This window comes from Gopherus flavomarginatus, chromosome 5 (assembly GCF_025201925.1).
Source record: "Gopherus flavomarginatus isolate rGopFla2 chromosome 5, rGopFla2.mat.asm, whole genome shotgun sequence".
Taxonomy (NCBI): domain Eukaryota; kingdom Metazoa; phylum Chordata; order Testudines; family Testudinidae; genus Gopherus; species Gopherus flavomarginatus.
This window is the reverse complement of record NC_066621.1, coordinates 89848978-89871034: the sequence shown is the minus strand read 5'-3', so window position 1 is coordinate 89871034 and position 22057 is coordinate 89848978. Positions and strand designations below refer to the sequence as shown.

Sequence of the window (22057 nt, the reverse complement as noted above, 5' to 3'; positions counted from 1 at the left end):
GATGATAAATCACTCGGCGCCCCTCTGGCCACGAGGTTCACAGCGCCGTTCCCCACCGCCTTGCGAGAGCAGCATTCGGGGCCTGAGTCGCCATTCCCGAATGGGACTAGCGTGGTTCTACGGAGCAGGCACTATTCCGGCCACCTCAAGGAGGAGGCCCTGAGGTTCCGTGCCGCGCTGCATGTTGGGAAGTGCAGTCCTGCTATGGGGATGGTCCCGCGGGAGTCATGGGACTTTCAGGTAGGTAGGGGCTGAGGCTGTGATCTACCAGACTGGACAATGCTGGGTGGATCCGCCCGTTTCTTCCAGCTGCCAGTTAATCGCTGGGTTTTTCCATCCCATGTTTGGTTGGACTATTCCTGGAGATTTAATCACATGATAGTCTTTAATTAAAGATTAATTTTTAATTCCTGGACACTCCAGGCTGATCCTGGAGGGTTGGCAACCCTACGACTGTCTGTCACAAAGGGCGCAGCAACTGCCCTATTCTCTATTTTGGAGCAGTGTGGGGTCTTCCCATTCCTGCTGGTTGCAGGCAGCTGGGAGCCATGTGGCCCGTTACCTGTCAGGGGCCAAACATTACCAGACTTGGACTCAGATAAAAAGTGAATGTTGGGGAAAATTTTTATTTAAAATACCCGTTGATGGTTTACAAGCCATTACTTGGCCCCCCAAGTGATGAGGTGTCCACAGCCCTGGTGAAGTGTTGGGATCATTTATGTAATGAGAATTCTAGAGTAGTTGTGTTTGACACCATTGCACTTGCTCCCTGCATGCCTCTGAATAACAATGTTGTGGTTGGGCCTTTATTGCAGCTGACAAAGTTCAGTTCTGAAGCAACAAGATTGCTTCGACAATTGCTGTGACCATGCACAGTCTTTCCCTGTTTTACCCCATCACTTTGTGCAGGCAAGGAATGGAAAATGTGCAAGAGTTCTGCCCTGCAAGCACATCCAAGAGCAAGGTTTGAGGTGGTTTGCTCCCCTGACAAGTATAGCAAGGATGTGCACATATCAGCAATCTCAGAAAAACCCAATGTGTTGAGTTTGTTATGCTGTGTCATCCAACACAGTAGTTTTGCATTCAGGTTGTGGCTCAGCAGATCTGGACACCGAAATTTCCTGTCCAAGGAACACATACAGTACAGAAAATGAACACAAACTTTCTCACATGGCTTAACACTAGTGGTAAAAAAAGGAATGAGTAAACTCTTGCTTCCCAAGCTTAATTTTCAAATAATAATCATATCAGAAAAAGAACAGTTAATTTGTAAGTATAATAATAATTAATACATGTATTCAGTCAGTACACACATGGAGTAGCACTAGTTGCTTATTGCAGATTTTACAGGCCACTTATGCTGGATGTAACCAGCCAGTAGATGACTCACACAGCAGTTGTTGTGGTCATACAGCTACAATTTGCTTGTCACAGGAGAATAGGGGTAACTAAAGGCTTTATTTCTTAAATGAGAAGTGAGTAAACTCCATACTCTCCAAATGTGAAGAGCTAAAACTCTGGTTACCCTTGGCTATTTTACTGCTTAACGGTTTACTTCAACTGTGACCTGGAGGGCTCCCTTTAGGGTTAATAGTCTCTATGCCCCATTCAGTAAGTTCTTCCTTACCCTTTGCTAACAAGAGGTCCAAGTGGTGGTAGTTATGGTAGTTGTTTTTGTAATGTGTACACCTGACCACAGGGAACTAGTCTGAGACACTTCCATTCATCTCATGTAGGACATCAAATGATTTCCTGCTCTCATCAACTGTGCTGCAACCCTCAGCTTGGGAAGCAGAGTTCTTTCAGGAATGTCAAAGGTATCAAATGACACTCCCCTCCCCCTGCAGTTTGGATTAGGAATACAAAATTGGCTCCATTTTTGTCTTGCCAGTAGAGTTGTTAAATTCCTTGCAACAATAAGTGAAGTGTAGAGTCCTGACTGAGCTCCTCCTTGTGGAAGATCACCTGCTCTGTTGGATGCAACTGTTGAATCCTGTAAAAGCAGCAAAGAATCCTGTGGCACCTTATAGACTAACAGACGTTTTGGAGCATGAGCTTTCGTGGGTGAATACCCACTTCGTCAGATGCATGACATGCTTATGCTCCAAAACATCTGTTAGTCTATAAGGTGCCACAGGATTCTTTGCTGCTTTTACAGATCCAGACTAACACAGCTACCCCTCTGATGTTGAATCCTGGGTGCTTCCAACCCTGCTGGGTCTGAGTAGCATTCAGAGACTGTCTCTATGTCTGGCCTTTCAGACACACTCTCAAGATACAGACTCCAATGCTGGTATCCTCTCTTGGGATATGGAGCCCTGTGACCCAACTGCTCTAGGTCCAAAGACCAGTGTGGACTTTCCACAGTTTCCCCAGTAGCTTAAGCACACCTTTCACCAGAGCTTCTCTTGCACATGTGCTCTGGGTTACAGTTTAATGCTTTGGCGACAACATGACCAGGGCTGTCCCTACCCATACATGAAGTACGCAGCTGCCTAGGGCACCAGGAAACTTGAAGCACCAAATTTCGTGGTGCCCTAGGCAGCTGCATGCTGCTCCAGCCCCTGCCTCACTCCACCCCAGCCCTGCCTCTTCCTACCCCTGCTCCACCCCTTCCCGAAAGCCCCCTCCCTGCTCCATCCCCACCCCTTGCTCCAGCCCTGCTCCACCCCACCCCCACCCCCACCCCCACTCCCCTGAGAACTGCTGCAGGGTCAGGCCTGCACTCACTAGCAATCTGGCACACCGCCAGTGAGTGCTGGGGGGGGCAGTTCCAACATGCCCCCCCAGCCAGCGCCACTCCCACTCTTTTTGTACATTTTTAATTGAATTAAAATTTCCTTCCAAATAGGGCTTGATACAAGTACAAGTAAAACTTAATCAACTAATAAATAAGAAATTCATCATTCACCATTTTGTAACATAATAAAAATGTAAAAATTTAAGAATCTGAATAAATGTAAATTATTATGTAATTGCTTAAATAAATGTGTATAGATTTGGGGTATCTCCTGCTTAGCAAAAAGAATCACAAATTTAATGTAAGGTCTATATTTTGTTGCAAATCGACATGTTTTAATGGTTACCAACTAATGAGAATCAATCTTAAAGAAAATAACTAAAAAGTACAAATCCAGGTTTCCTGCTTGCTGATGGAAGTCATGATTAAAATTGGTGATTTAAATCCCTTCAATTTAAATCAATCCACCCTATCTGCTAAGATAAGGATATTCAATTATTGATGGCCACTAATGGCCTTTTCTTTCAGGATTGGACATTGTCAGGTTCATGCCATAAAATGGAAGACTTAATCCATATAAGATCATAGTGAGAAGGAGATTTCATACAATCAAATGGAATTCATAAATTTACATAGGCAGATTCCCCAAACTGTCACAAATACTTAAATGCCTGCATAATTAAGTAGGAGTGCCTACTATACTGCATCTGAAGAAGTGAGGTTTTTTACCCCCAAAAGCTTATGCCCAAATAAATCTGTTAGTCTTTAAGGTGCCACCGGACTCCTTGTTGTTTTTGTGGATATAGACTAACACGGCTACCCTCTGATACTATACAGTATAACTATTGTTAAATATCTAACTGGGCTCATAGGGAAATTTTCTATTGTCCATGGTCACTATGCAATTTTCAAATAGTCAGAACTTTGATAAATCATAACCAAGCCAACCAAAAGCACCACTATTTCTCAGTGAGGACTGTGTTCATGCCAATTTTCAATTCTTGCTGGTCTTGCTGTGTCTGTTTAAAAAGAATTATTAGAATTATTTTATAATGGGAAGTGTGTTTTTTCACTGTCTCATAATTCAAGCCTGAAAGATTTTAGCTTGCCCTTTCCAGAAAAATTCACTGCAGGGCACAGACTTAATATGGAAAACTAAAATTGAATGTTTCAGAAAGTTACAGGGCCGCCTGGGGGGGGGGCAAGTGGGGCAATTTGCCCCGGGGCCCTGGGGCCCCCACGAGAGTTTTTCGGGGGCCCTGGAGCACAGTCCTTCACTCACTCTGGGGGCCCTGGAAAACTCTTGCAGGGCCCAGGCCCTCGGAGCTTCTTCCACTCCAGGTCTTTGGCAGCAGAGGGTCCTTCCTCTTCGGGATCCACCGCCAAAGTGCCGGGTCTTTGGTGGCAATTTGGCACCGAGGGGCTCACACCACCAAAGATCCAGGCCCCCTGAATCCCCTGGGTGGCCCTGGAAAGTTATGAGTGTGAAAACAGGAAGTTATAAATGAAACTTTTTCAACCTTAATTATAATGGTCAGTACCAGCCATCATAAATATATGTATGTGACTGAAGCAGTACAAAACTTTTAATTTTAAAGGGGGCTTGCAAACAAAACAAGACATTTTCAAAAGAACCTCTGTGCTGGAAACAACAGATCTGTCTTTGCTATAGGTCCACTGAGAGCTGCCAGCTTTAGCCACCACTAAATGTAAACACTGAGCAATGAAGTTCTGGTGAATGAAGGAAACTGGATTTTGATAGCTTCTTTTTCTGTACCCAGTGCCTGCACCTAAATCTTTAGAAAATGTGAAAAATCCAGAGCTGTCAGTGAAGCAAAGCAGACCCATTGCCCCAGATTCTAAATTAATTAAGCTCTCTTTTTCATTGGTAAAGGGCCCATTGGAGGAGGCAGAGTGACCACCAGTTTAATTGTCTTGATCATTCATTCAGAAATGCCAGACTTTCCCTTAGCTCTCTCTATACACACGTGCAAAATCATCTGCATTTTTCTAGAGCTAATAACAGAAACCTAGAAGCGGGGTTAAAGAAGGGTCATTTACTAAAATCACTGGTGTGATGTTTGAATGGGATCATGCTCCAAACAGGCCTGCTAGAGATGAGTCTTCCAGGCTGAGCTTTCTGGTTAGGTAGTTCCTTCTGCATAATTAAACCTGCAGAACTTCTGTTTCCTCAATGATGTGTTTCTTTCTGAGCTTCCTGGCTGAGAGAAGAGCACTGGTGGTGGTGGCACACACCCGTTAGCTTTATTTGTGTTTTAAGAAGATAGTTCACTAAACAGGGTAATACAAACTCTGCAAAGAGATTAAACACAAATACCCATCTGGGAATTTCTAGTTTGGCCACTGGTGTGTAGCACCATTATGCCAATATAACGTAATTCATTATAGAGTGATCAGAACTACTTCCTGCTTTGCAGTCTGTTCAGTGAGTGAAATGTGAATGTTGAACCTGTGTTTGTGATGTGCAACATTTTGAAAATGCTCACCTGGAAGCTGTGAAGTGAAGTAAAGCTACATCAGAACAAATCTGTGGCTGACCAAGGTGGTATGATTGTCACTATCCTGCACAGCATGCCACTTGGAACTTCATGGTAACAGCAGGGCTAGAACCCCAGTCCTGCTGCTACAAAAGGCACAGACCTCCATCGCTTGAGCTAAAGGGCCCTGGGATTCTCTTAGCAATATAGAATCTGTGACACAATTTATCACTCCTGAGTGCATATACACACTAGCCAGTTAATTTAAATATTGCACTGAGAGCACTTTGATGCTTAGACCTCAGAATACTTTATCAAGGTGGGTACTGTTAGCCCTGTTTTACAGGTGTGGCACAGAGAGACAGTGAAATGACTTGCCTGAGGTCACTTAGTAAGGCAACAGCAGAGTCCAGAATAGAACCCAAGTTCGTCTGGACTCTTAAGAGCACTTTCTCCATCAGACCAGAAGCGCTGCTGCTATTTAGAAAATGATAAAGCAAACCTCAGAAAGTTATAGAGTAGAGACCAAATTAACTCAGTAGCTAGGAAGTTATTAATCTTTTAGATCCAAGGGACTGACTTGCTTGCAGTTTTGTTTTATTTGGGGGAGAAGGTATATCTGTTTTCCTGCAGAGAAATCACTAGGTATGTCCCTTTGTTTTCTCCACCAGTACGGTACATTACCGAGACTGGGTTGTTGGACTACAACTCCCAGCACGTTGTGCCCTGCCTTTCTGGACACAAAGCGGATGGGTAGGACTACAACTCCCTGCATGCAATGCTCCCTAGCCGGTGTATTTCACTCGCCCTCCCTTGTCTCTCTACTGAGACAAGAGTCTTTGAAAGGGAGGGCAGCCAACAGACAGCAGCAATGCTAAACTGCTTGGCGACCGTGTTGGGATTATTCATCTGTGTTCTCCTTCTTCTGTTCATGGCGGCTCCCTACATCAGGTCTGTATTAGATGATTGATTAGCTACTGTGTAAACCCTTTTACCCTTTAAAAAGTGTGCACCTTTTTACTTCTGCTAAATGGGGATCCAGCAAGCGCATTCTTGGTAGAGAAGGCAGATCAGTTTATTAATTAGAGAAAGACCAGGTAATATGCTAGGTAATAAATATTAATATTGAATCTACAAAGAAAAACTTTCCAGGATTCTGAGAACCTGGGTTTACATTATCATGTTATCTGTGAGTCTTAAAACCTCTCCATTCCTCTTTATAAATGAAGCAGACTTAACAAGCAATTAAAGCAGAGAAGTGGCAGTCAGGCTATATTTGGTTTGAACCATGTCTTTGCTGTCCATTCGCTTTGCAGTCTTGGGCAAGCCTCTCAGTGCCTTAGTTTCCCCATATGTAAAATGGTGCTAATAACTAATTTACCAAGATGTTATGAGGTTTATTATATTTATGTCTGCACAGCACTTGAAAGGCATAAAAGTGCTGCATAAAAATAGTATGACCATAAATGCTTAGGGTAGTGTATTAAGTAAAAAAAAGGTTTTTTTGCTTCCAATAAATTGTAATAAATTGTTTGCTTTTGGAAAGGGTTTGGGCAGGGGATTTCACCAAGTTAAAATGTTTTTGATTTCACCAAGTTAAAATGTTAGGCTAACCTTGAATCCTGTATCTAGGAAATAGTAGGGAACAATCACTCCTGATCTTGGACTGGATCGAGACCTGCTGGATATTTCTAGCTCTAATTTCTATGATTCTCTGAATCAATTCTCAGGTTAAAATAAGCTCTTGTACTGTTGGCAATAAAATGACCATATTTCACACCTAACCTGACCCCAAGGTAGCCACTTTAAATGTTTGGTAAACTTTCTATAATTGCCATTTTGTTATCTCTGAGCACTTTAAAGTTGATGTAAGGTGGCAACTTACTTTGGAAAACATGAAGTTTCAAAGAATTAAAAAAATAATCATCAATCCATAAAAATATGAAGGAAGAAGGCCAAATTTTCCCTTAGCGTAACCACGCTGTCTTGGTTGGAGTTACAGCTGGGACATCTGGCCCCAAGTTCTTAGTCATTAAAACCAACAGTGTCATGGGAGGCTTTTTATTCACCTCACAGTCTTTTAAATTCCTTTAGTGTAGGTGTATTAGATTAGTTCAGATGATCTAGGTGAGAGGAAGATCATTGGATGATCTGTGAGAGAACTGATATCAACAGCCAGTAGGGTAATTCTCATCCCACCTGTGTGAGAGTTTGTACACATCAGTGAAGAATTTACAACAATCAATACAGAAAGCTACCTACTGTGTTTGCTGGTGCTTAAGGCAATTTCTGGCAGGGAACTGGCCAACTCATAGGTACCTGGACTATAGGCCGGGGCTAGGCAAGAAGATTGATATGTTGGTTAATGCTGAAGCCCAGGCGAGGATCTGGAACAGAAGCTGTGTGCTGGGTCACCTGAGATAGGATTTGGGAAAGAAAGTGCCTGTGTTAGCTCATGGGACAGGGGATGGGAGAAAGGACTTGCCTGCTGCCTCTGGTTTACTCCTGCCTCTGGGCTGTGTATAGTGCCTCTCTGCTCTGGGGCTGTGTCCCAAATTCCCCTATTATGTGGTGCTCGTAACAAACCCGCAGCTGCATATATGCAGACATTGTGGTCCCCAAGTCAGCTGCATGCAGTGTGACATAGAAAACTTCAGATCTATCCCCTGAACTAAATAAAGGAAGCTCTCAGCTAGGCGGCACAGTACCAGGGCTTATGTCCCCGTTGGGGTGCAGCCACTGGAAACCAGGGCTCAAGACCCACCTGTCAGTGCATTGCATGCCAATATGTTTATAGCAGAGTGGGCAACTTGGAATATTGTCTACTTCAGGGTGCAGAGGTTTGGAAGATGAATGGGAACCTGCATCAGTGGCTGTAATAACCTCTAAGAAGAGGGAGCAGTAGCTGGCGCCAGGGAGGGAGTATAAGAAAACAGGAACCTGGAACTGGCAGTTTATGGAAATGTCCCGATGTCTTTCCAATTGTTCTGAACCCAGTAACTAGGTGGCTGGATCAAAGCCAGCAAGCAGGGCAGTATAACACAGAACACTAAATGCCAAGCCCCAGGACTGACCCTGATAACCAGAAAACTGTCCTTGTGAATCCCTGCTAGTTCCTCTTCTTGTCCTCTCTTCTAGGAGATACATGGCAGGAGGGGTGTGTAAGTCAACAACTAAGCTGAATGGGAAGGTGGTGGTGATCACGGGGGCCAACGCAGGCATTGGGAAGGAGACAGCCAGAGATCTCGCACAAAGAGGCAAGTCACCTGTCCTTCCTCCACCTCCAGAAGTCCCTCTATAATTTACATCTTCATTGGGTGTCACTGTTTTCTTCTCTGGACCTGAGAGGGGATTATTTTGACAGATCCGTCTATCCTACAACTATAATGGAGTTTGGAGACTAGTTTCACATGGTTGTCTTCTGACCCAGTAAAACACAGCTAAAAGTTATAATGGAGATAGACCCAACCATGTCCTAGGAACTAGGAGAGTCCAGAACTTTAATATAGAATCACAGGGTTAAGAGAGACTGCAAGGGTCATCTTTTCTAATCTCCTGCCAAGATGCAGGATTCGTTGTGCTTATGTCATGGTTATACATCCCGACGATACTTAAACTTTTAGCAATGCTGGAAGCAGGTCTCTTGACTCGATAATAATTTTACTGTAGGTGAGCCTTATAGCTTCAGTATCGCACTTTGGTGGACTCCTAGACACACTTTCAGAACTTAGTCCTGGAAGTCCATGTTATCGTTAGACCCCCCCACCTATATGAGGCTGGGAACCAACTTAGTTTCATTGGTGTGTGTCTTAGTCTCAGCCATGTTGTAACAAACTTGGTTTAAAGCTATTTGGAGAGCTACTATGGACGGGGCTAAATTACATTCTTAATCATTCTAGAAACCGTGCCCTAGCCAAGGCCACCTCGATGCAGGAGTGGTCCATTCAAACCTTGGCCACTGTGGTGAGACTTATCAATGTGGGAGTCTGGTAGGACCAATATTGCTGGTTTTGTGTAATGGGCACCAAGCCCACAAGGAGTTAGACAGAGACACTTCATGCTTGTTTCGCACTAGCCAGAGAAGAGTCTTAAGAAGGTAGCACCCTTTGGTCACTACCTAGCTGGGCTGCATTTAAGCTGATAACTCACAGGTAGAAAGGCTGTTTATCTGACCTTTGGGTAGCCCTCTGCCTTTCTGTCCTGGCTCCCCACACTGCCCCCACTGCTCATGGCCCATGTTTCTGCTGTCCTTTCCCCATTGCAGGTGCCAGGGTGATCATTGCCTGCAGAGACATGGCAAAGGGGGAAGCAGCAGCCTGTGAGATCCGAGCTGAGACAAGGAACCAACAAGTAATTGTGAAGAAGCTGGATCTGGCTGATACCAAGTCTATCCGAGAGTTTGCTGAGAACTTCCTGGCAGGTATGGCCCCTAGATGCTGTCACGCTTACTGTTAGAGAAGGGTATTTAGTTAACACCAGCTCTGATCAGAAGGACAGCTCTCTGCTCTTTAGTTCCAAAAAGTGAACGTGGTGTAGCAGACAGATTGACCTGGGAGTTGCAATACCTGAGTTCTATTCCAAGTTTTGCTATTGACTTGCTGTGGAACTTTGTGCAAGTCATGGTTTAATCATCTTGGTAAAACACTTTGAGAGCTGAATATGAAGGTCCTATAAAAGTGCTCCTTATTATTATAAAAGTGACTGTGATGATGCCCCTTTCTTATAAACTCATAGACTTTCAGGTCAGAAGGGACCATCATGATCATCTAGTCTGATCTTCTGCACATTGCAAGCCATAGAATCTCACCCACCCACTCCTGTAATAGATCCCAACCTCTGGCTGAATTACTCAAGCCCTCAAATTGTGATTTAAAGTCTTCAAATTACAGAGAATCCACCATTTACACTAGTTTAAACCTGCAAGTGGCCTGTGCTCCATGCTGCAGAGGAAGGTCAGAAACCACCAGGGTCTCTGCCAAATTTGACCCATGGGAAAATTCCTTCCTGACCCCACATATGGTGATCAGTTAGGCCCTGGGCATGCGAGTAAGACCTACCAACCAGAAACCCCGGAAAGAATGCTCTGTAATAACTCAGAGACCTTCCCATCTAGTGTCGTGTCACCAGCCATTGGAGATACTTGCTGTTAGCAGTCGCAGATTGGCTACATGCCATTGTGGACAGTCTCTTCATACCATCCCCTCCATAAATTTACCAAGCTCAGCCTTGAAGCTGGTTAGGGGTTTTTGCCCCCACTATTCATCTTGGAAGGCTGTTCCAGAACTTCACGCCTCTGATGGTTGGAAACCTTTGTCTAATTTCAAGCCTAAACTTGTTGATGGCCAGTTTTTATCCATTTGTTCTTGTGTCCACACCGGCCCTTAACTTAAATAACTTCTCTCCCTCTCTGGTATTTTATCCCTCTGATATATTTATTCTTACTCACTATATGAGTCCCAGCTACCTTAACTGGAGTTGTTCCCTGTGATGACAGAGGTTCACTCTGTCCCGAAGCAAGGCTGCAAAGTAGTAACAGTCTGTCCTGCAAGCATGGGCTGGACCAGTTCCACCCCACGACACTGTCAGCAATATTAAACCAGGAGGGAGGGCCCACTGTTGCCAGTGGACTTGGTCAGACACTCCCCTGCTTGATAAGATTCTGTTTGGTTGCATGATGGGGAGTCACCAGAGGCTGCAGTACTAGCCTGGGGAGCTTCCTTTTATATTTTGGAGGGGAGAGGCAGCTGTAGCTTAGTCAGCCCAAGTTCTCTGGCTGATCTATGCCATATGGGTGCTGGGCAGTTGTCCCTGTTTAATGCTTCATCCCATCCGTTGTTTCTTGCAGAGGAGAAGGCGCTACATATCCTCATTAACAATGCAGGTGTGATGCTGTGCCCTTACTCCAAGACAGCTGATGGCTTTGAGATGCATCTAGGAGTCAATCACCTTGGTAAGGGTCTGAGAGTTAGATGTGGCAGACAGAGCCAGCTGGGCCCTTTCAAGAAATGGTGGTGGCAAAAAATCCCATGTGGAGACTTTGCATCCAAGACTCCTCCTCTCCAGTCCCTAAGAATGCAGGGAAATAATTGAAGATGAGTCCTTTAAGCCTCAGTAGAGACCTAAGCTGTTTTGGGAGGGTGCTAAATTTATTGGGAAGGACCAGTGCAGGGGAAGCTTGCCCAGTCACTGCCCTTGGAGTGCCTATTCTGAGGGTACAGAGCTGGCAAATGGGACTGCTATCTCCTGCAACCTTTCACAAGTTCCAGCTGTTTGAGCACCCACAAGTAGAGGCCACTTTTGAAATTTTGGGCCCTGACCTGCCTGTGTCTCACGTCTCCCATCTGTGAAATGGGGCTAATAGTGAGCTGCCTCAGTACTTGGTCTGAAGTGCTTTGAGATCCTAGAATGGAAGGCACAATAGAAAGGCAAAGTAAAACAAATCCCATCTCTCCCTAGGTCACTTCCTCTTGACCTTCCTGCTGCTGGAGTGCCTGAAGCAGTCGGCCCCAGCCCGCATAGTGAATGTGTCCTCACTGGCTCATCATGCAGGCAGGATCCGCTTCCATGACCTCCAGGGTGAGAAGTGCTACAACTGGGGCCTTGCGTATTGTCACAGTAAATTGGCCAATGTACTCTTCACCCGGGAGCTAGCTAGACGCCTACAAGGTGAGTCTGAGAGGGGAGTTCATTGTGTACCAGATGTGGCATACTCAGATCCTTTGGGCTCTGGAGGGTAGCATTCAAAATGGTGCTAGAAAGTGGCTGTACTTAGATCCTGTACAGAAATGAAGATATTCAAGGTGGGGTAAGAAAGTGACTTTATGTGGGTTCCTGGCAGGTGTTCAGGGTGGGTGGGAGCAGATGCAGTCAATCCAAAGGGACCAGCAGTTGGCCTAAGGCAGTGGCTGTGCCCCTACCCTCAGGGCTAGGGCGAGGGAGTGAGCTGGCCCTACTCAGAGGAATAGGTTTCATTGTTTTCAACGCTTGTCAAAAAGCCAATCTGAAAATACACGAGCTGCATCCGCACGGACAAAGCAGCAATTATGAGCCATGGACTGCTACTGAAAAGGCTTTGAATGCTGCTGTGCGCAGCCTAGGAATCAAAGTCCACAGTGGAACAAGCTGATGTTTGCTCATCTCTCACGAGACTCCAGGTCTGAAAAATAGAGATAAGGTCTCTTATGTAGAGTCCTAGTACTGGAGTAAATCAGGAGGGGTCTGTGCTTTACAAAGCAGTGGGCAAGCCTCTAATGTTTTTGCTAGGCTGCTTTATAAAAGGCCTAATGACTAAAATGGTGCAGTGTTCATAACTGGGATGAGATGTTGTCCAACTTTCCAGCAAGCAAGTGTAAGGGAATTCAGTTTGCCCCACTATATCTGCATCTGGACCTTTGTTTCTTTAGCATGTTAGATACTGGGGTAAAACAGGAAGGCTGTTAATGCCTTCCTTCTGAGGAGGCTCTAGTGCATGAAGGCAGGGTCTAATTTGATAAATGCTCCTTGTTGTCTCTCTTGCTGTAGGCACTGGAGTCACTGCAAACTCGCTGCATCCCGGCTCTGTTCATTCCGAATTGGTCCGGCACTCGAGTCTAATGACCCTGCTGTGGAAGATATTTTATTTTTTCTTGAAGACTCCACGCGAAGGAGCCCAGACCAGCGTGTACTGTGCTGTGGCTGAGGAGCTGGAGTCTGTGACTGGACAGTATTTCAGGTGGGCAGAGGTCCTTGATCTGCTGTGGTGGGGCAGAAGGGTGCCACTCAGATGTTTCTGGGGTGTGGGGATAAGAGGTGTGGGCAAGGTAAGGCTATAATCTTTGTCTGAGAGGGGACTATACTGAGGCTTACACAGATCTGAAGGGAGAAGTGTTAGAAATTTGTACCAGTTACAAAAATCTGAACATGTTGGATTGGAAAGGGGTTGCTCCTGGAAAGGGACACCAAGATAAGTCATAGTTGCAAGGAATTCTTTACCTGTATATTGCTTTAGATTATACCCAGTCCTGTAGTCTTTCAATGGGCTCATGCTTAAAACACAAGATGAACATAGGAACGGCCATACTGGGTCAGACCAAAGGTCCATCTAGCCCAGTATCCTGTCTTCCCACAGTGGCCAATGCCAGGTGCCCCAGAGGGGTTCCAGGTGCCCCAGATGGGCTGTCACAGACTCTGGGTTCTATTCCTACTCTGCCACATACTTGTATTGAAAGCTTGGGAAGTCACTTAACTTCTCTGGCCCAAAGCAGCTAAGCTGTATCTTCACTGAATTCAATTGAGTCACACCAGGGATGAATTTAGTCCTCTTTGCAGTTTTCCCCCATCTGCAAAAGAATGATAGTACCTGCATTTCAGTGGGGTTAGGACACTTGGTTCAGTAATGTTTGTAAAGTGCTTGGAGGTCCTCAGATTATAAGGCAGTAGCAAATGTGCTAGGTGTTGTGCAAGCAGAGCGCAAGATTTTCAAAACTGTGTCAAGTTAAATACCTCCATATGTGACCTGATTCTCCAAAGCATGGCACATCCTTACGCTGCACACATTGCAGGAAGCTTCATGAAAGGAGATCCCTGCCTGTCTGTGCATGCAATGCAGTTCATTCTGCAAAAATGGCTTCCGTGGCTTTTCTCTTTTGTTCAGTCCAGCTTCATTTGCTACTGATCTCAGTTGAGCTATCTTGTGACCTGCATAACCATCTTCTTACCTCTTCCAAAAACACAGCTTAGGATGGCTTAAGCAAGTGATCATCACATGTAACTCTTGGACAGTTACATTCGGTGCTGCCTTTCTTCCTTGATCACTTCACTGTGACCACCTCACATTTGGGAATTCGATATGGAAATTGCCCTTTGATTTTACATGAATGCAGTTGACATGAGACAAAACTCCCTCCTTCATATCTGAAACTAGAAACTGAAATCTTCTCCCTTGTGATTGAACCACAAGATTAATCCAGGATACACGTTTGTGTCTGATCTTCAAGTACAGAGTTTGTACCATCTTAATCTGCCTTGGCTATAGAAATCCCCTAATCCTCTCTCAAGTGTTTCCATCTCCCAGTAGATAAAAGCAGCCTTTGTGAATTTCAGCTGTCCCATGTGCTGGAGCATGTGAACTCTAAGTGGATTTCAGGTTTGTAAAAGAAGCAAGCATGAATTCAGTGGAGAAATGGTCAGCAAATAGCAGCTTGAGTGTGTGTGCCCAGATTTATATTGGACTGTCTCTGAAATAGAACTGTGTCCAAATCCTGTCACTTAATTGAATGTAAATCATGACAGTCACTAATACTTCTTTAAAATGGCCTTTATGTAAATAGGAAGTGATGAAGAAAGCAGCTGTAGCAGAAGCTGATGTCCTATAGCAAAACAAGTGGAGAAGAGATACTGCTGGAGACTGCCACAGGCACATTTTGTTCATCTCCTGTTTGTTTAGATTAGTGAGTACAGCTCTGTGCCACAAAAGAGCTGTGGAAAGCACATGCTGATCAGTGTCTCTGACTGCAGTTCTGATCTTCCTGCCCTGATCCATATCCCTAAACTGCCTTCCCTGTTGTTGTTGTTGTTGCTAAAATGGCAAGCTCCAAATAATACATAGCCATCCACTCCTTATCAGTGGAACTCTTGAAAAATTTAGCTTTTTTTTTTAATGCTGCTTTGTATTTTCTTATCTTTTAGTCTTAAGTGAATTTTTGTCTCAGACACTAAAGGAAAAAATGCAGTTTACTATTGCCCTAAATCAACCATACGTAGAGGGCAGGTAATGGCAATGTGATTGCTGCTGCCTGATTTTTTTTTATTTTTTTTTTTCTTTCCCCCTGGAGTGCACATCAGCATTCCCTACATTCTGAGACACTCATCTTGCTCAATCATCATGAGCAGGTTCTAGCATGTTTGGAAATCCTGAACAGGTCATGAATTTTCCTTCCCTTTCTACAACTTCAGTTTATTACGTTACCATACCCAGTAGTACAGCTGAGAGCATACGGACCCTGCGCCAAAGAATTCACAATCTGATATCGGATGTTATATAATAAAATGGAAGTGGGTGGGGGTAGAGGAGCAGGGGCAATAGCACTAAGCTGACTGTAGCTATTCACCAAAGCCATGTGAATACCGTGGGAGAGAAGACAATGGGAGTTTTTTTAAAATAAAGGAGTGTCTGACTCTGTAGGTGTCAGTGGAAAATCTGGTCTTTGGGAGGAGTTTGGAGTGTATAAAATATGGAACTACCTTGTTTAGTGACATCAGTTTGTATACACTATCTCTTTATAAACAGAATGATTTGGCAATACGTTAACTCCTGCCATTCAGTGGGAACTCAGTACGATTCAAGTAACCTCCATCTTTGTTACAGCCCTCCTACACCTTCCACTGTTGGCTTGGAAAACTGCCTTCAAGCCACTGGCTCCTCAGACAACCCTGCTGAAGAATTGTGTTTAATTATTTGTTGATTGCAGTTGACATCTATCTGCTGGGGGAGGATCTTTTCTCCAAGCTCTACTGCAGCCTAGTTCATAGCTGTACCTCTCGATGAGAGGGCAGCATCATTCCCCTTTATGATCACCTGCCTCTGAGGCAGCCACACTGGGTATTTCTGTGGCCCACACAGGTACAAGTTGCTTTATAAACATACAAAATGAAAGGTCAAGTTCTCAGGTGCTTTCCTGATAGCATGTTATTTTTATAGTCATGTCTCAAAGGCTTCAGTGAACTATGGCATTTGGGCCATTGCTGTAACCTTTGTATAAACCAGACACTAGCAGGCACAGCTTGGAACTCCAAGGGTTACAGTGGTGGTCCCTCATTTACCAGCTCTCCTTTCCTCTACCGCTACCTATGCTGAAGCCTGCATCTTTACCAGGTGCAGCAGTATGGTGGCCTGGCTGCCAGCTGCCTCATCTCATAGACTCATAGACTTTAAGGTCCGAAGGGACCAATGTGATCATCTAGTCTGACCTCCTGCACAAAGCAGGCCACAGAACCCTACCCATCCACTTCTATAACAAACCCCTAACCTATGTCCGAGTTATTGAAGTCTTCAAATTGTGGTTTGAAGACCTCAAGCTGCAGAGAATCCACCAGCAAGTGACCCGTACCCCATGCTGCAGAGGAAGGTGAAAAACCTCCAGGGCCTCTGCCAGTCTGCCCCGGAGGAAAATTCCATCCCAACCCCAAATATGGCGATCAGCTAAACCCTGAGCATGTGGGCAAGACTCACCAGCCAGCACTCAGGAAAGAATTCTCTGCAGTAACTCAGATCCCATCCCATCCAACATCCCATCACCGACCACTGGGCATACTTATCTGCTGATAATCAAAGATCAGTTGCCAAAATTAAGCTATCCCATCATACCATCCCTTCCATAAACTTATCAAGCTTAGTCTTAAAGCCAGATATGTCTTTTGCCCCCACTACTCCCCTTGGAAGGCTGTTCCAGAACTTCACTCCTCTAACGGTTAGAAACCTTTGTCTAATTTCAAGTCTAAACTTGCTAGTATCCAGTTTATACCCATTTGTTCTTGTGTCTACATTGGTACTAAGCTTAAATAATTTCTCTCCCTCCCTAATATTAATCCCTCTGATATATTTATAAAGAGCAAGCATATTCCCCCTCAGCCTTCTTTTGGCTAGACTAAACAAGCCAAGCTCTTTGAGTCTCCTTTCATATGACAAGTTTTCCATTCCTCGGATCATCCTAGTAGCCCGTTTCTGAACCTGTTCCAGTTTGAATTCATCCTTCTTAAACATGGGAGACCAGAACTGCACACAGTATTCCAGGTGAGGTCTCACCAGTGCCTTATATAACGGTACTAACACCTCCTTATCTTTGCTGGAAATACCTCGCCTGATGCATCCTAAAACCGCATTAGCTTTTTTGTAAAAGCAGCAAGGAATCGTGTGGCACCTTATAGACTAACAGACGTTTTGGAGCATGAGCTTTCGTGGGTGAATACCCACTTCCTCAGATGCATCTTCGTCTGTTAGTCTATAAGGTGCCACACGATTCCTTGCTGCTTTTACAGATCCAGACTAACACGGCTACCCCTCTGATACTTGATTAGCTTTTTTAACGGCCATATCACATTGGCGGCTCATAGTCATCCTGTGATCAACCAATACTCCAAGGTCCTTCTCCTCCTCTGTTGCTTCCACCTGATGTGTCCCCAATGTATATCTAAAATTCTTATTATTAATCCCTAAGTGCATGACCTTGCACTTTTCACTATTAAATTTCATCCTATTACTATTACTCCAGTTTACAAGGTCATCCGGATCTTCCTGTATGATATCCCGGTCCTTCTCCGTGTTAGCAATACCTCCCAGCTTTGTGTCATCCGCAAACTTTATTAGCACATTCCCACTTTTTGTGCCAAAGTCAGTAATAAAAAGGTTAAATAAGATTGGTCCCAAAACCGATCCTTGAGGAACTCCACTAGTAACCTCCTTCCAGCCTAACAGTTCACCTTTCAGTACGACCTGTTGTAGTCTCCCCTTTAACCAGTTCCTTATCCACCTTTCAATTTTCATATTGATCCCCATCTTTTCCAATTTAACTAATTCCCCATGTGGAACCGTGTCAAATGCCTTACTGAAATCGAGATAAATTAGGTCTACTGCATTTCCTTTGTCTAAATGATCCGTCACCTTCTCAAAGAAGGAGACCAGGTTGGTTTGGCACGATCTACCTTTAGTAAAACCATGTTGTAATTTGTCCCAATTACCATTGACCTCAATGTCCTTAACTACTTTCTCCTTCAAAATTTTTTCCAAGACCTTACATACTACAGAGGTCAAACTAACAGGCCTATAGTTACTCGGATCACTTCTTTTCCCTTTCTTAAAGATAGGAACTATGTTCGCAATTCTCCAGTCATACGGTACAACCCCTGAGTTTACCGATTCATTAAAAATTCTCACTAACGGGCTTGCAATTTCATGCGCCAGTTCCTTTAATATTCTTGGATGAAGATTGTCTGGGCCCTCCGATTTTGTCCCATTAAGCTGTTCAAGTTTGGCTTCTACCTCAATGTGGTAATATCCACCTCCATATCCTCATTCCCGTTTGTCATCCTTCCATTATCCCTAAGCTCCTCATTAGCCTTATTAAAGACTGAGGCAAAGTACTTATTTAGATATTGGGCCATGCCTAGGTTATCCTTAACCTCCTTTCCATCCTCAGTGTTTAGCGGTCCCACTTCTTTTCTTTGTTTTCTTCTTATTTATATGGCTATAGAACCTTTTACTATTGGTTTTGATTCTCTTTGCAAGGTCCAACTCTACTTGGCTTTTAGCCTTTCTCACTTTATCCCTACATGTTCTGACCTCACTAAGGTAGCTTTCCTTGCTAATCCCACCCTTCTTCCACTCCTTGTATGCTTTCTGCTTTTTCTTAATCACCTCTCTGAGATGCTTGCTCATCCAGCTCGGTCTACAACTCCTGCTTATGGTTTTTTTCCCCCCTCTCTTGGGATGCAGGCTTCTGATAGTTTCTGCAGCTGCGACTTAAAGTGATTCCAGGCCTCCTCCGCATTTAAATCCACAAGTTCTTCAGTCCAATCCACTTCCCTAACTAATTTCCTTAATTCTTTAACGTTAGCTCTTGAAGTCAAAAACCCTAGTCCCAGATCTATTTTTGTTTATCCTTCCATCTAGTTTGAACTGAATTAGCTCATGATCACTCGAACCAAGGTTATCCCCTACAACCATTTCTTCTATGAGGTCCTCACTGCTCACCAAAACCAAATCTAAAATGGCATCCCCTCTTGTTGGTTCTTCAACTACTTGGTGAGGAAATCCATCTGCTATCACATCCAGAAAAATCTGAGCCCTATTATTCTTGCTAGCACTTGTCCTCCAGTCTATATCTGGGAAGTTAAAATCTCCCATGATCACACATTTCCCATTAGTGTTTACTTCATTAAAAACATTAAAGAGGTCTCTATCCATATCCAAATCAGATCCCAGCGGTCTGTAGCACACCCCAAGCACTATCTCAGGGGAGGCTCTAGTAGCTTTCTTTCCCAGTGTGATTTTTGCCCAGACAGACTCTGTCTTGTCCATTCCATCACTTCTTATTTCTTTACAGTTAACCTCCTCATTGATGTACAATGCTACTCCACCACCTTTGCCTTTATTTCTGTCTTTCCTAAACAGCACATAGCCTTCAATACCTGTACTCCAGTCATGACTACTATTCCACCATGTTTGTTATCCTTATAATATCCGGTTTCACTTCCTGCACCAGTAGCTCTAGTTCCTCCATTTTGTTCCTTAGGCTCCTCGCATTAGTGTACAGACATGTTAATTTTTGCTGGTTGGCTTCACTGACACTCTTTACCCTGTTAGGCACAGACATTCTACCACTAGCATCACCTGTTAAGTCTGCTATCTACACTACCCTTCCTCCTTATGCCACTTCTTCTGTCCACGGCTGTATCCCCTCTTACTTTGTTTACATCCTTCTCAAGTTTAAATTTCTCCCCTCTCCTGCCTCCACACACTCCTTCCACCCACCCCCACCCTGAGCAATGCTGCCAATTCTCCTCTCTTCCTCTTAATTTTTTTTATCCAGCTTGAAGGAGTTAAGCTGACAGACATCATCATCAGCTAGTGTCTCCATGCATTTTAACTGGACCTTTTACCTGTGCTAATGCAGTCAGGGCACCTGATGAAAGTCTCTTCTTTCCTTCTGCAGTGACTGCCGGCCAGCCTATGTGTCACCTCAAGGCCGGAACGATGAACTGGCAAAGAAGCTTTGGAATGTCAGTTGCGAGCTGCTGGGCATCCAGTGGGACTGAACTGTGGAAACCCCTGAGTTAGAGCGAGATGAGCCTGGATTTGATGTTCTTAAGGAGCTCTTTGCTTGGGCAGAGGAACACAAGCAACCATGCAGCCAACCCACTGCCTGGCACTTGCAGCAGCTTTACCAGTGATTTTATAGTCACAACTGCCCTTGAACTTCTGTGATGTGTTTGTTTTAAAAGAGAAGGTGAGATTATTGCTCCACTCATCCCCCTTTCCTAACTGGAGGCTCAGGGCAAAGTGCAGGGACTCAGGGCTTATTCTTTCCCCTGCCAGCCTTCCATTCCCATTCAACAACACAGTCTTCCCCAGTAGAAGAGGAGGCTTTAGGTGAGTTAGGTTTCTATACAGGACAATTTAGAAATTTTGCTTGATGCTTATGGGTCTTTGTGCAGCAGTAGTAACCAGACTGGTTGATGAGGGTTTCCTTCAATGTATGCTCCACTGAGTCACTTGTCTCCGCTTCATGGCTTGGGAGGGGATCCTAAAGCTGCAGCAAGCCCCAGCTCAAAGGAGCAAGTCTCAGGTGATCTGCATGCTGAGGCCCCTCTTTCCCCTTGAGATTGTTTATCAGTTGTACTTCAGCAGCCCTTGTTGCCCCAACCAGGCTTGAGGGCCACTTTGTTCTAGGCACTGCATAAACAGAATAGAAGAGGGTACTTGTACTAAGCAAGCTCTGCCCTTAAGCAGAAGGGCACAGCTTCTGCAGCTCTTTGCGGCCTCAGTTGTCAGACAAGCACCACATGGGGCAGCCTGATTACTTTTACATAGTAGAAGGAAGCCTAGGGCAGGCTTCTTAAGAAATACCTGGCCCTTTACCTCCTCATCAATGCTGAAGTCTTAAACTTGTCACAATAAAAGCCACATGTACCTTGTAGAAGGTTTAGGAATTCTGAGGGTGGGGGAGGAGAAGGGGAGAGCTGCCAGTAGAGCAAGTGAGCTGAGAATTGTGAGTTGTGTATAGGGTAGTAGGTAACAAGAGCCTGCCCTGTACTTAGAGTAATTCAAGCTGTGGGTGACACCTCACTGCTGCGTTTGCTGTCCTGATTGAGGATATTGGAATTGCAGCCATATGTACAGTAGACAAAGGCAGGGATCATCTACAGCGAGACAGCAATGGCCACATTAGCAATGAGGCAGGAAGTCGAGACTAGACAGTTTACATTAGCATGAAGTTTGCCTGCCCAGTAGTTGTAGGCACTTACATGTTGGTCACCCTGTTGCAAAGGGCAAGTAAAGTTGGTCATTGCTGCAGGCATGCAGACTCCAAACTCTTCCCACCCCGTGTGGTAATTGAGCTACGTGGCTATAAGATGGCATATTTTGTCCCTTATTTGAATTTCTTTCTGGAAGCATCACATGGCTAAAATGTCACTGCAGTCAGGGTATCTCAGCTTGCAGGATTGCCTTCCACCTGTTAGGAAATCCAGCCATTCAGTCGTGTACTCTGTGTAGTCACAAGTGAATGGCATTTGCCGTGAGAAGAAAATGCCTAGTTCCTGATGAGGTTAGCACTACCAGCTCTCTCTACAGCAAGGCTTAACCCTGCAAGTCACCACTGAGTTATCTCCAACAATTACATTACTAAATAAAATCATTCCTGTTTTATGCTGTTACTCTTCTCATGTACTTAAGTTGTTCTCGAGTGGGTGGCAGTTGCATGCACTAGTTTCATGTGTGCAGTGTAGGAGTGAAATTAAATACAATATAGGCTGCATATTAGGAAATATTTCCGCATAGTGAAATTTATTAGGTTGCGGAACAAGTCTCCCAACTAATTTAGATATTTAAACCTAGATTAAGTTAGGAAGATTAGAGCATACAGAACTCCACTGCCTTCTTCCTAGGTCAGGGGTGGGCAAACTACGGCCGGGGGGGGGCCACATCTGGCCCTCTAGACATTTTAATCCGACCCTTGAGCTCCTGCCGGGGAGTGGGGGTCTGGGGCTTGCCCCACTCTGGTGCTGAGTGGGTGGGGGGGGGGCAGGGGCTTGCCCAGCTCTGTACAGCTCCTAGAAGTAGCTG

At 44.7% G+C, this 22057-nt stretch overlaps 1 protein-coding gene across 4 annotated transcripts; it reads left to right on the top strand.

The window, feature by feature from the left end:
- The first annotated feature begins 139 nt into the window (after nucleotides 1-139).
- Nucleotides 140-20760, top strand: LOC127051340 (retinol dehydrogenase 12-like). Of its 4 annotated transcripts, none has more exons than XM_050953595.1 (7): nucleotides 140-240; nucleotides 8377-8495; nucleotides 9503-9658; nucleotides 11084-11188; nucleotides 11695-11904; nucleotides 12760-12949; nucleotides 19926-20760. In XM_050953595.1, the coding sequence occupies exons 1-7, from the start codon at nucleotides 182-184 to the stop codon at nucleotides 20026-20028; spliced, it is 942 nt and encodes a 313-aa protein (XP_050809552.1). In that variant the 5' UTR covers nucleotides 140-181; the 3' UTR covers nucleotides 20029-20760. The 4 variants fall into 4 exon arrangements, with proteins under 4 accessions (XP_050809552.1, XP_050809553.1, XP_050809554.1 ...); XM_050953594.1 differs by lacking the exon at nucleotides 140-240 and adding an exon at nucleotides 5915-6189; XM_050953596.1 differs by lacking the exon at nucleotides 8377-8495 and having other exon boundaries at nucleotides 189-240.
- The last annotated feature ends 1297 nt before the right edge of the window (nucleotides 20761-22057 follow it).

Coding starts and splice junctions, on each gene's coding strand:
- LOC127051340 (XM_050953594.1), top strand. CDS start 6,017: ATGCTCCCTAGCCGGTGTATTTCACTCGCCCTCCCTTGTCTCTCTACT. Junction 6,190..8,376: donor ATGGCGGCTCCCTACATCAG/GTCTGTATTAGA, acceptor CCTCTCTTCTAG/GAGATACATGGCAGGAGGGG. Junction 11,905..12,759: donor GCTAGCTAGACGCCTACAAG/GTGAGTCTGAGA, acceptor CTCTTGCTGTAG/GCACTGGAGTCACTGCAAAC.